Source organism: Lithobates pipiens, unplaced genomic scaffold (assembly GCF_037356315.1).
Source record: "Lithobates pipiens isolate NorthernLeopardFrog02 unplaced genomic scaffold, aLitPip1_a1.2 Scaffold_22, whole genome shotgun sequence".
NCBI classification, from domain to species: domain Eukaryota; kingdom Metazoa; phylum Chordata; class Amphibia; order Anura; family Ranidae; genus Lithobates; species Lithobates pipiens.
In genome coordinates this window covers 45,865,033-45,878,436 of record NW_027507784.1, presented here as the reverse complement: position 1 = coordinate 45,878,436, position 13,404 = coordinate 45,865,033, and the positions used below count along the sequence as shown (strand labels likewise).

Below are 13,404 nucleotides of genomic sequence, written 5' to 3'. Positions count from 1 at the left end.
CATGATTCATATGCAAATCACGCCCACTAAGTCTGTCACCAGACTGCACATGCAGCAGAGGTAAGTAGAGTAAAAGAGTTATTGCTTGAGAAGAAAAAGAGAACAAGTAGGGCGAAGAAGTAAAAAGTGAAGGTATCACAAAGGGGTATAAATATTATATGAGGGAGGGGTTTGTGTGCACAGGTAAGCATAGGGGGCATGTAGAGGTAAACAAGGAAGGGGGTTGGAGGTGCAGATTTAAATGGGAAGGGGGGATGGGTTGGAGTGCAGAGGTTAGCGTTTGCGGGGACAGAGGTTAGTAGAGGAGAGGTTGGGGGGCAGAGGTTAGAAGAGGTGGTATTTGAGGTGAAGAGGCTAGAAGTGGAGGGTTTGGGGGGCAGAGGTTAGCAGAGGAAGAGTTTGGGGGGCAGAGATGTACAGAGAGAGAGATAAGAATGCAGTAAGATGGAGGAATATACTGTAAATACACCTGTTACATTGCAGGTCAGTGTAAATGTCTCAATTACATTGGTGGTTGATGTAGATACTCCTGTTGTGCTGAGGTCAGTGTAAATGTCCCTGTTAAATTGGGGATCAGTGTAGGGTGCCCCCTTACATTGGTTGTAAGTGTAGAAATCCCCCCTTACATTGGTGGCCAGTGTGGAAATCCCTCTTTATATTGGTGATTGGGGTAAAATCCCCTATTACATGATTGTTAATGTAAATCCCCCTTCAGTGAAGAATCCCCCACTACCTACATGGAAAAGATTTCCAGCTTTGCACAACTACATGATTCAGAATTCATGCCTCCTAACCAGGATTTTTACTACCTTCAAAGACCTACAGACCATCAGCAACACAACAGATGCTACAGTACTCGGCAGAACGGTCAATGTCAAATTATGTTTTCTAAATATTAGACGTGCAGTTCGTTTTGCTTCAAATTTTTTATGGACGAATTACCGAAATTCGTTAATTTGGATAAATTTCCGACAAGGAATTTTACACCTGACAAACAATTACGAATATTCCGAATAAACGAATAACGAACCGAAATTCGATGCTATTTAGAAATGCAATTTGAATCGGATTTTATATCGAATTCCATTTGAAAATTCAAAATTGATTTGTAAACATTTTGGTGAGATCAAAGACTATGTATTGTGTTCTTACTTCTTAAGGCCACATGATAAAAAAATCAGAATTACATTTTTTTTTTCTGACAAACTAACGATCTGACGATTTTTGGATCGTTAGCAAGTTGCTTGAAAGCAGCTGTGTTCTGTCAGATTCACAAACGTGTTCAGGCTTGCTTATGCTTTTCAAATTCAAGATCAGACTTGAAGTCACTGACTTCTTCTAAGTTTATTTCAATTCATCAGTTAAGTTTACTGCTAAAAACATGTGTCACTGTGATTGAAAGGGAAGACTTTGGTGGGTGTAATAAGATGACCGCTTCCTGCCTTCTAACAGTATGCTTAATTAATGTGGCCGAGTGCGGAATGTACCAAGATGGCAGTGACTAAGCGCCACTTCCCTTATAACATCAGCCTGCTCCCCTATTCTCACGGAACACGTTCGTTCGTAAATGAAAGATCCGTGTGTTTCTTTTTACGAATATTCTTTTTTGTCCCTGCCTTCTGACAATCAAACCACGCCTCTTCGTCTTTGCGTCGTGGTGACAACATGGCAGGAGAGACACATGTGTCAGAGCTCTGTCGAGAGACTCAAGAGTCTGTGGCGGCCTGGCAAAGGGGGATGGATGCTTCCAGCAGGAGCCCAAATAATGCAAAGTGCAGACACCACGAGGCAGCACCTAAAGAAGATATATGCCCCTGGAGATGAGGCGGCGGACGTGGGCCACATTTCATCATATAATGGAGACACTGGGCCTGATTTACGAAAGCCATGCGCCATCAGTAGAGGTGCATAGCTTGGCGCAACGCACATTTTCATATTTACGAAACGGTTCCCCCGGGAACAGAGCTCAAATCCCCCATTTACTATAGTGATCTCGGCGCACGGGAGAATGCAATAAGTGCACCACTATGGACATGGCGCACGGCATCTTCAATTCAATATTAACAGAAGATGGAGGTGCCAATATTGTGGGTTGATGTGAAGAAGTTTAGTAAGTACTGCCCAAGTAGCAAATATGCCCAAAATAGAATGAGAAAGTAACTTTTTCACAGAAAGCCTGCTGTGCCTGCAAGTACATTTAGAACGATGTGAGATCAATGTAAGCACTGCGCATGCGCAAGCACCTCTTGCACTTGTTCAAATGCGTTTGTTCACTGCGCGGCCAAAATTTTAGTAAATGTCAAGCAACGTAAATACAATTGCATGGGTTGAATGGGCGCAACTCTAAACTTGACTTTTTTTTTATGCTGGTTCATCTTTATGTATTTTTTTAAGGAGATTTGCGCACAGCATGTTACATTGCCAACATGTCACTTGCACCTTGTTAAAATTATGTAAAAAGACTCTCGCTCCTCTAGCTCCTCCTAAAACGGCATTTAACCTTCCCCCTCTAATGCATAGGATTTCTTTGGGCTAACTTTTGCTTTTAAAGGGAAACTCCACACTCCATTCTACAATGCTCTTGTCTCCCCCCTCTAAACCCTTGGATTTCCATGGGCTAACTTTTGCTTTTAACCACTTCAGCACCGGCATATTGTAATATGATGCCCGCAGATGGGAACTCCCATCCTGGGTGGGGTTCATATGACGTCCTCTCATTCCCGCCCGTCTAGGAGGCGTACCTCAATGTATGCCGGGCACCCGCGCTTGCTCGGGAACACAGCAGGACCGTGGATCTGTGTGTATGTAAACACACAGATCCACGTCCTGTCAGTGGAGAGGAGACCGATGGTGTGCTCTTAGTACAGAGAAACGCTGATCGGTCTCCTCCCCTTGTGAGTCCCCTCCCCCCACAGTTAAAATCACTCCCAGGGACTATAATTGCAGCGCCCCCTAGTGTTAACCCCTTCACTGCCAGGCACATTTACACAGTAATCAGTGCAATTTTATAGCACCAATCGCTGTGTAAATGTGAATGGTCCCAAAAATGTGTCAAAAGTGTCCGATGTGTCCGCCATAATGTCGCAGTCATGAAAAAAATTGCAGATTACCGCCATTACTAGTAAAAAAAAAAAATGTGGTAGCGCAGGAATAATTACACAATATTATTTTATGCTCAGGGACTTTGATTTTTCTTTTTTTAGCTTTTCAATTGCCTCATTAGCACGCAAAGCTATGTTATATAAAGCTTGAAGATAGCATTCTTTACCTTGCCCAGAAAAGAGGCAAGATTGTGTGCGTGTGGCCGGCAAGAGAGTACATTTGGGTGTCCTTATAGAGTTTGTAACACATGTATTTTCTCTTTGTATTTTGTTTGTTATGTCTTTGTGTTTTAGAGAAAGTTTTTATTACTTTGGTTTATTGTATTTTTTGGGTGGGGGGGATATTTTCCCCTCAAATATTTTTGATGTTGTCAATGTGTGTCGTTTGGAAGTTGTTTCACTTTAATCTAATTGTCTGTGCTGCATTATTATTTAGGGCATTTTTATTATTATTATTTTTTTTTACTCGTAATAGCAGTGATTAGCGATTTTTTTTTTTATCCAGACTGCGATATTGCGGCGGACAAATTGGACACTTTTTGACACATTTTTAGGATCAGTGACATACAGCGATCAGTGCTATAAAAATGCATTGATTACTGTATAAATGTCACTGGCAGGGAAGGGGTTAACGCTAGGGGGGCGATCAAGGGGTTAACTGTGTTCCCTAAGTGTGTTCTAACTGTGGGGGGGATGGGACTGACTAGAGGAGGACAGAGATCGGTGTTCATACTTGGTATGAACACATGATCTGTCTCCTCTTCCCTGAGAGAACCGGGATTTGTGTGTTTACACACACACAGATCCTGGTTCTCGCTCTATCACGAGTGATCGCGGGAGCCCGGTGGTCATTGTGCCTGCTGGGCACTCGCATCCGCGCCGGAGGCATTCTAAAAAGCCGACGTACAGATACGACAGCTCGCGCAGGGCAGCCAACATGCTGCAGTATAACTGCGGCGGCTGGTCCGAAAACGGTTACATGTGAGTTTATTGATTATACATGTTTATAAATAAACCTTTTAAAAATGATATCACACTATTGGAGCTTCCTTCCTCCTCTTCTATATATGTGGTGACCATGGCTTGAGTTTTGAAGAGGATTTCATGTATGGCTTAACCACTTCTCTACCCGCCCATAGCCATATGACGTCCGCAGATGGGATCTCCCATCCTGGGTGGGTGTCATATGACATCCTCGGCTTGCCGGCGGTATTGGGGGTGTGCGTACCCGCCACGTTACAGAGGAGCCAATGCGTGTGCTCTGTGACGTGACTTGCGATCTGTGTGTGTAAACTCGCGATCACTCGTTACAGAGCAGGACCGTGGATCTGTGTGTGTAAACACACAGATCCACATCCTGTCAGTGGAGAGGAGACTGATCGTGTATATAGGGACACCGATCGGTCTCCTCCCCAAGTCAGTCCCCTCCCCCCACAGTTAGAATCACTCCCTAGGTAACACATTTAACCCCTTGATCGCCCCCTTGTGTTAATTCCTTCCCTGCCAGTGACATTCATACAGTAATCAGTGCATTTGTATAGCAAGGATCGCTGGGTAAATATGAATGGTCCCAAAATAGTTGTCAAAAATGTCCGATATGTCTGCCGCAATGTCAAAGTCCTGGGCCCCCCGATGCAAAAGTTGACCTGCCACCCCCCCCCCGCTACTTCCAACGTGCGTGCAGATACCTCCACCGCTGGACCCCTGGCAGGTTTTCTCCTTTCCCATCCCAGCACTGCATACAGCTCCCCCCTCCCACACACACTACACACACTACACAGTTCTGAAATCACTATTCTTTACACACAGTCTGTCAGTCTTCACAGGGTGTATCTGGCTTTCATGTTGCCCTTCTGACCTGTGAAATTCTCTGGTCAGAACGGCAGTGTAGTTGCAGTAGGCAGATACCTCACCAGTGACATCGGCCCCATTGTGGCTACAGTACGGCACTCTCCTCCTCTTGCCTTGCTGAGCTTGGTTACCATTCCATGTTGCCAGCACACAACACAGACACCTCCCCCATCTTGGTGCTCCTCTCCATTCAGTAAATGTCTCACAGCTTCTCCCCAGTCAATGGGAACAGAGGGGTGTGGACTGTGCAAGGCAAAGTAGAAGCCCAGTACTGGAGCATGGCTGTGGAGCCCTAGGGCAGATTGGAGCTGGATTTTGTGGAGGATATGATAATATGAGAGCGAGGCTGCAGGAACCCCCTGCTGGAGCTAGGGGGGGGTGTTGCGATTGTGACCCCTGCAACCCCTTATGCTACGCCCATGATAGTTATGCCGCATATGTAACTAGACATAGCAATTTCTATGCAGCAGTCATTGGGACTGTTTTAAGCATTTTTTTCAATACAGTATATATTTAAATTTGGTAGATAAGAGTGTTGAGTCCATATTGGGGTTCTTTGAGGGGGTGATTTGTATTTCTTAAAATAACTAGTGTCTTTACCTCCATACACCAGCTGGAAGTCTTCCTGGAGAGGTGCAGTAAGAGACTTGTGTTGGACTCTACAGGAGAAGATCCGCTCTCTGTCCTCCTCGGTGGGTGTTATTGTTACTGAGCTCCTCACATGGTACGTCCCATCCGGGTCTCTCTGAGGGTTCTCCACGATAACTTTGTCCAGTATTTCTCCATCCCGGAGCCATTTAATATCAATGTCCACTGGATAGAACCCAGAGATGACACTTTGCAGGACGCTCTCATTGTTTGTTACAAGTTTATTTGTAATTGTAATATTTGGAATAGCTGGCAAATAAGAAAATACAGTAAACAGTAAAGCAACTTTAAAAAATAGGTATTACTACACTTTTATAATTTGAGAATATATATTCACAAGAATACAAATTAAACACAGATGCATAAGCCTGTGCTCTATTTATGTACTTGGCACTAATCATTCAAAGCTTGAACTCCAGGCAAACAACTAAATACACTAATGAATGCATCAATTGGAGCTGTTTACCTGCCACAAATGTATTTGTCTATCCATCTAGTTCTGTCACACAGCAAAGCAGTGTATTTAAGTGACTTGTGTCTTGCCCCTCCCTCTCCCTGTGACTGGGCAATAAAAGGAGAAGCATCCTATTCATAAACTCACCTCTGTCACTCTGTTCTCTCTGAATATTCCTTATTAGCACATGAGCACATTAACCTCCTTGCCAGGGCAAGCATCATTTTAGCCAACAGGAGATGAATGCTCAGAGGTGTCTCCTAGAGCTGCACCATTCTGGCTAAAATGAGATTTTTTTGTTTAGAAGATGGATCACAATTCTCTCACGATTCTCGCGGCGTATCATCTTTCACATTAAAACAAAAAAAAAAATTGTGCTAACTTTACTGTTGTGTTTTTTATTTTTTATTTATTGAAGTGTATTTTTTCCCCAAAAAATTGCATTTGAAAGACTGCTGGGCTTATACAGTGGGATATAAAATATTGTAGCAATTGCCATTTTATTCCCTAGGGTCTCTGATTTTATATATATATATATATATATATATATATATATATATATATATATATATATATATATATAAAATGTTTGGGGGTTCCAAGTAATTTTATAGCAAAAAATATTGATTTTAACTTAAAGTGGGAGTCCGCCGGGACTCCGCGTTTTTTTTTTTTTTTTTAAGTCAGCAGCTACAAATACTGCTACTGCTGACTTTTAAAATAATGACACTTACCTGTCCAGCGTGCCCGCGATGTCGGCACCCGAAGCCGATCTCTAGATCGACACTCGTGTGCTGCCGCTGCCGCCGCCATCTTGGGTATGGGAATCAGGAAATTCTTTCGGCTTCATTTCCCGGTTCCCTACTGCGCATGCGCGAGTCGTGTGGCGCAATCAGGACGGTCCCCGCTGCCTCTGGGATCTGTGTGTTTCCCAGCAGGCAGCGGGGCACTTGCGCAAAGGGGCGGGCACTTGCGGAAAGGGGCGTAATCTACGCCCCTTTCCACAGACAGCTATCCCGGAAGTGGGTGCAGTTAACTGGATTATCCAGGTAACTGCACCCCCCCTCCCCCCTGAAAGGTGCCAATTGTGGCGCCGGAGGGGGGGAGGATTCCGATGAGCGGAGGTCCATTTTAGGGTGGACCTCCGCTTTAAGAAAGAAGTGTCAGAAAAAGATTTAGACTTTAAGTGGTTAAACTGGGCAGACTGCCCAGATTATTTGTTTACACAAGAAGTTCTTTCCCTTTGATCTAAGTAGTAAATTTAGTTAGAATATTTCAATTTGGACACTTGGCAGATTGCCCAGGATGCTTTTTTTTGACAGCTGAGTGAGCAGATAATCTCTCCACTTCTTTATATGAAAGAATCACCTACTCTCAGCGGAAGAGATCGTCAGAAGGGGTGAATCGAGATCGCAGTTTTTTAACGATTAATCGTGCAGCTCTAGTGTCTCCTCTATATTGGCACAGTGGTTTTAGGGTGTTCTCTGACAAACCACTCTGCCAGTTCCACCCAGCTGTTAGCTTGCTATTGATCCGATGAGGCGATCACCATAAGACAAAGCTATTTCCTCCTACTAATACATATATTGGGAGAATTCCAATAGGGGGTGGTGCAAAAAGGTCTTCTTATTCACAGTATAAAAGGGGATTTTAATCGAACACTACTTTCTTAAAAGAAACCCCTTACAAGAAATATGGAGGTTGACATCACTGATTTCTCCTTCCAAAAATGCTAGATGTCTGGCGGGCCCTGGCTTCAATGCTTTGAGTCACTGATCCCAAATTACATATGTCAGTAAGGACTTTTTTGTTTTTTTGGAGCTACAAACTACAAAAAGTATTAAAACCAAAGAGTTAGCACAACAGCATAAACATTTGCAACATTTGCTGACCACCAGATGTACAAAGGTATTTTAGGGTTGTCACACAAATTAGGGGGAACGACTTAACCACTTAAGACCCGGACCATTTTGCAGCTAAAGGACCAAGCCCCTTTTTGCAATTCGTCACTGCGTCACTTTAACTGACAATTGTGCGGTCGTGCGACGTGGCTACCAAACAAAAGTGTCATCCTTTTTTCCCCACAAATAAAGCTTTCTTTTGGTGGTATTTGATCACCTGTGCGGTTTTTCTTTTTTGCGCTATAAACAAAAATAGAGGGACAATTTTGAAAAAAATTCAATATTTTTTACTTTTTGCTATAATAAATATCCCCAAAAAATATATAAAAAAAACATTTTTTTCCTCAGTTTAGGCCGTATTCTTCTACATATTTTTGGTAAAAAAAATCGCAATAAGCGATTATTGATTCGTTTGCGCAAAAGTTATAGCCTCTACAAAATAGGGGATCGTTTTATGGCATTTTTATTCATATTTTTTTTTTTTTTACTAATAATGGCGGCGATCAGTGATTTTTATTGTGACTGCGACATTATGGCGGACACGTCGGGCAATTTTGACACATTTCTGGGACCATTGGCATTAATACAGCAATCAGTGTGATTAAAAATGCACTGATTACTGTAAAAATGTCACTGGCAGTGAAGGGGTTAACACATTTTTACTGTAGGGGAAGTGGCTTGGCATGTGATGTTACTGATCAGCTTTCCCTATGACAGGGAACCGACGATCAGTGACAGACTCACTTGGAGGCACGGGAGAGGTTTGTTTACACTTACCTCTCCCCGTTCTTCAGCTCTGTGACCCAATCGCGGCACACGACCCACGGCTGGGCTCTGGGCAACGTACCTGTACGTGCTTGTGCCTAGCCGTGCCATTCTGCCGACTTATATCGGAGTGAGGCAGTCCTTAAGTGGTTAAATGTCTGCTACACGGCTGCTTAAAAGATGGTTACTTTTCAAACTGTTAAGATGGTAAATTAGGTTCACTCTTATAAGAATCCTAACCAGGTCTTTTAAATGTTGCTAGGTATGTATTCAGTAATTGGGGTGGAGGCAATTGTTATGTATGCTACTGAACTGGGCTAAGTAAGTGTAGTGTAGGTTTTTAACAGTTATTGATTTACGAGAAACTTAGTAATAGTTAATTGTTATCAATTATGTTAGTGTATAAGTAATCTCTTCTGTCTATACATATTACTATACTTTGGGGATATGGATATATATATATATATATATATATATATACACACAGTGCTTTGCGAAAGTATTCGGCCCCCTTGAACTTTTCAACCTTTTGCCACATTTCAGGCTTTAAACATAAAGATATAAAATTTAAATTTTTTGTGAAGAATCACCAACAAGTGGGACACAATTGTGAAGTGGAACGAAATCTATTGGATATTTTAAACTTTTTTAGCAAATAAAAAACTGAAAAGTGGTGCATGCAAAATTATTCGGCCCCTTTACTTTCAGTGCAGCAAACTCACTCCAGAAGTTCAGCGAGGATCTCTGAATGATCCAATGTTGTCCTAAATGACTGATGGTGATAAATAGAATCCACCTGTGTGTAATCAAGTCTCTGTATAAATGCACCTGTTCTGTGATAGTCTCAGGGTTCTGTTGAAAGCGCAGAGAGCATCATGAAGACCAAGGAACACACCAGGCAGGTCCGTAATACTGTTGTGGAGAAGTTTAAAGCCGGATTTGGATACAAAAAGATTTCCCAAGCTTTAAACATCCCAAGGAGCACTGTGCAAGCGATCATTTTGAAATGGAAAGGAGTTAAAAGCGATAAAAGCGGCGAAATTGACACAATATCGCTGTCACCTACTGTATCTACCCAGAATGCCAGGTGACCAACCCATGATCACCTGGTACTGAAAGGCATGCTGGGTAGGCTTCAAAAGCACCCCGCATGGCCATCTTAGGTCTCTTCTGGACACATGGCCTGCCTGTGAAGACCTGTGAGGAGGGCTCCAGAGAGCGCGGACTACAGCCACTGCGGAGCGCAGCTAAGAGAAACGTTGCCATTCATCTGATAGCTGGAGAGACCGAGTGACCGGATTGGGAGGGATCCAGAGACACCTGTTGGAGCCATCAGAGGGACCCAGTGCATCTTGCAGGATGGAGCGGTGTGATGGAGCCAGCCGGCTAGAAGCAAGACACAGTGCACCGGAGCGTAACTACTGCATTCCATCAGATCCAGTTGGTGAGCGGGCTGTGGCCCACAGTTTATTATGCACTTGCATACACTTAGACTTCCATACAGAGGTACTGGGACCTGTAGTCCCACAGAGGAGCATCTAACAAAGACTGACAATAGGCAGGTCTAAAGCCTACTCCTCATCACACTTTAGTACCCTGCCATACCAGAGGTAATAACCATTAGTGTGCCTCCAGAAACAGTTCCAGGATCCCTTCTGTGTTAACCCATTTATCTCACTTTGTGGATTACAAATCACTACAGACCTTTATAGCTAGCAGAAGAAAATAAGATCAAAGACTGTGTGTTATTGCAAGGCCTTGCCCCTAGAACTCAATGTAGGGGGAGCTCCCTTGTATTTATGCCATATTTACCTGTTCAGATTCCCTGCATTGTTAGGTTAAGTTGATGTGACAGCAGGATCACTGTAATAATCACCTTACTTTTACCACAGTAAAAATACCCTATTGGTTAAGTACATTGGTGTGGGGTATTGTTCTTTCTCCAGCAGGTGGAGCCCTTGGATACCCAGATAACAATCAAGGTATACTGTCATTATACTGTATATTGTGGGGTTATTTTTCACCATTTACTCCATACCAACAAGAGCACCACAGCTGTGTCAAGGAGACTGAGGCAAGTCAGTGGGGGTATAATAATAGAGTGCAGGCCCAAACAAATTCAGCAGCTCCTTTGGGAGTCAGTGCTACATATATTCTATATATTATATATTCTATGGCGTGGTTCAAACCAGTTTTAACTAGTTTTTTGCCTGCTATATATACTGTATGACTGGAAGACCAAGGACTAATTGAGTTGGATTCAGAAGAGAAGTATTAATCAAGGACTATCCCCCCCAGGAACTTCAAATGAAGAAGCTGTGAACTCCCCTGGACTGAACATGCTGTATTTACCTACTTTTAGCATCCATAATACCTCTTTAATCGCCTAATGGCCTTCCGCCGTCATACAGAGGCAGAATGTCTCTCCTGCGCAAATCGTCATAGCTGTACGGCAACTCATGCCAGCGCTGTTGTGGGTAGGCGCTCTCGCACGCTGCGGGAACGTGCCTGTGGGTCGGGTAGACTCGATGTCCACCAGCAACCCATGATTGCCTTGTACATAAGCAGAATGGGGGACTGCTTGTAAACAAGGCATTTCCTTCTTCTGACAGTGGAAAAGTCAGAGATCTACTGTTCCCAGTGATCGGGAACAGTGATATCTGTCATGTTCCAGTAAGCTCATCCCCACTACAGTTAAAACACACCAAGGGAACACATTTAAAGGGAACACATTTAACCCCTTGATCGCTCCCTAGTGTTAACCTCTTCCCTGCCAGTGACATTTATACAGTAATCACTGGCTATTTTTAGCACTGATCGCTGTATAATTGTCAATGGTCCCAAAAAAGTGTCCGATCTGTCCTCCGCAATGTCACAGTCCCACTAAAAATCGCAGATCGCAGCCATTACTAGTAAAAAAATAAATAAATAATAATAATAAAAATGCCATAAATCTATTCCCCATTTTTGACTATAACTTTTGCGCAAACCAATCAATATACAGTTTTTGCAATTTTTTTACCAAAAATATGTAGAAGAATATATATCGGCCTAAACTGATGACAATTTTTTTTCTTCATTTTTGGGATATTTATTATAGCAAAAAAGAAAAAATATTGTTTTTTTTTTTTTTCAAAATTGTCGCTCTTTTTTTATTTATAGCGCAAAAAATAAAAACCGTAGAGGTGATCAATTAACACCAAAAGAAAGCTCCACTTGTGGGGAGAAAAAGGACATAAATATTGTTTAGATACAGCACTGCATGACTGCACAATTGTCAGTTAAAACGATGCAGTGCCAAAACAAAAAAAAATGGCCTGGTCATTAAGGGGGCAAATCCGGGGGTTGAAGTAGTTAAATCAAGCTAAGTCAATTCCTTTTATTATTATACTCTCGAATTGACTGAAATTATTGTACGATACCCACATATCTGATGGGTTAAACATAGGAACGTTTATGTAATAACGTTTAACCCTTTATTACACTAATATAAAATGAAACAATTAACTTTATTTATGAAAGTGACCAAAGGACAAATTGTCTCAGGCAAGTTTGAGTAGCCCCACTACAAGCAATTAGATTATGCTATTACAGTGTTGGTGAGTAAAAACAGTGGCTTACCATACAGAATGTATCCTCAATGGCAAAAATTAAAAAGGTTAAGAGCCAACCATTGCCCAAATCTTCTATTTAGTTTCAGATAGAACAGGAAAGGGTTATGTTAGGAGACATTTCTGGCAGGTAATGTGAGAGGAGGTGTCTAAGCAACAGCTCAGCCTTCACCAAAACTCTAATTAGCGATCATCCAGTTTCTTATGAGTTATCACCAGGTCGTGGTCTTCAGGGTGGCCGCACCATGGTGTCTTAGGAACAGAATGAATATGATGCAGAAAAAGAATATGGAACATCAGGAGGCCAGAGGACAAGCTGAGGTTGAGGCAGATACTACAAAAAGCAAGGTTGGATGACCGCACACATCAAGTCATACCTAAAAATCAGTCTTCTTTATTTCCATCAGTTAGCACACACAGACAGCAAGGTTGACGTGCGTCACACCTTACTGATGTGTAATCATAACAATCCTAGGTTATGATTAAGTATCAGTAAGATATGAAACTCATCAACCTTGATGTCTGTGTGTGCTTCTGTCCTGTTTTTAATTGATGGAAATAAAAAAAGACAGATTTTTAGGTACGACTTGTGGTCCTACATCCTTGCTTTTTGTAGAAACTGCCGCACAAACTGGACCCCTGCACCCTGTGTTTTGTCTGGACAGTAAGTGGCGGACTGACCTGGAGTGTCACATTTTTCTTTAAGTTGCTAGGGTTGGGGCAGGCAGCAGGCTAGTGCATAGTCAGTGTCCAGATGGAGTCTATGGCAGGTGGCAAGCTAGAGCATGGTCAATATCCTGGATGAGGTCAAGGCAGGCAAGAGAGTGTTAGGAGCAGGCAGAGTCAGCAGGAGACATGAGTAGTATTGGCCAGACCGAGTTAAGCTTTACATACATTCCAAAGATAGACCTTTTTTTTTTTAGGTTGTGTAATGGAAATTTGTAAGTTCTGTATATAATTGTATTCTATTTTATACGTATTGCAAAATGCCCTCACTGTGCACACGGCACTAATAATGTTTTCAGTACATGTTTTGCATTATTTCGAGTCCTGATTAGAATTAGCCTGCCTAT

General features: G+C 42.5%; 1 protein-coding gene across 3 annotated transcripts in view; it reads right to left on the bottom strand.

The window, feature by feature from the left end:
• Positions 1-13,404, bottom strand: part of LOC143923724 (uncharacterized) — a 101,371-nt gene that overhangs the window by 80,325 nt on the left and 7,642 nt on the right. For all 3 annotated transcript variants that reach the window (XM_077447536.1, XM_077447537.1, XM_077447538.1), the window contains exon 3: positions 5,553-5,849. In XM_077447536.1, the coding sequence (XP_077303662.1) occupies positions 5,553-5,849 (297 nt within the window). The remainder of the gene's footprint in view (positions 1-5,552; positions 5,850-13,404) is intronic.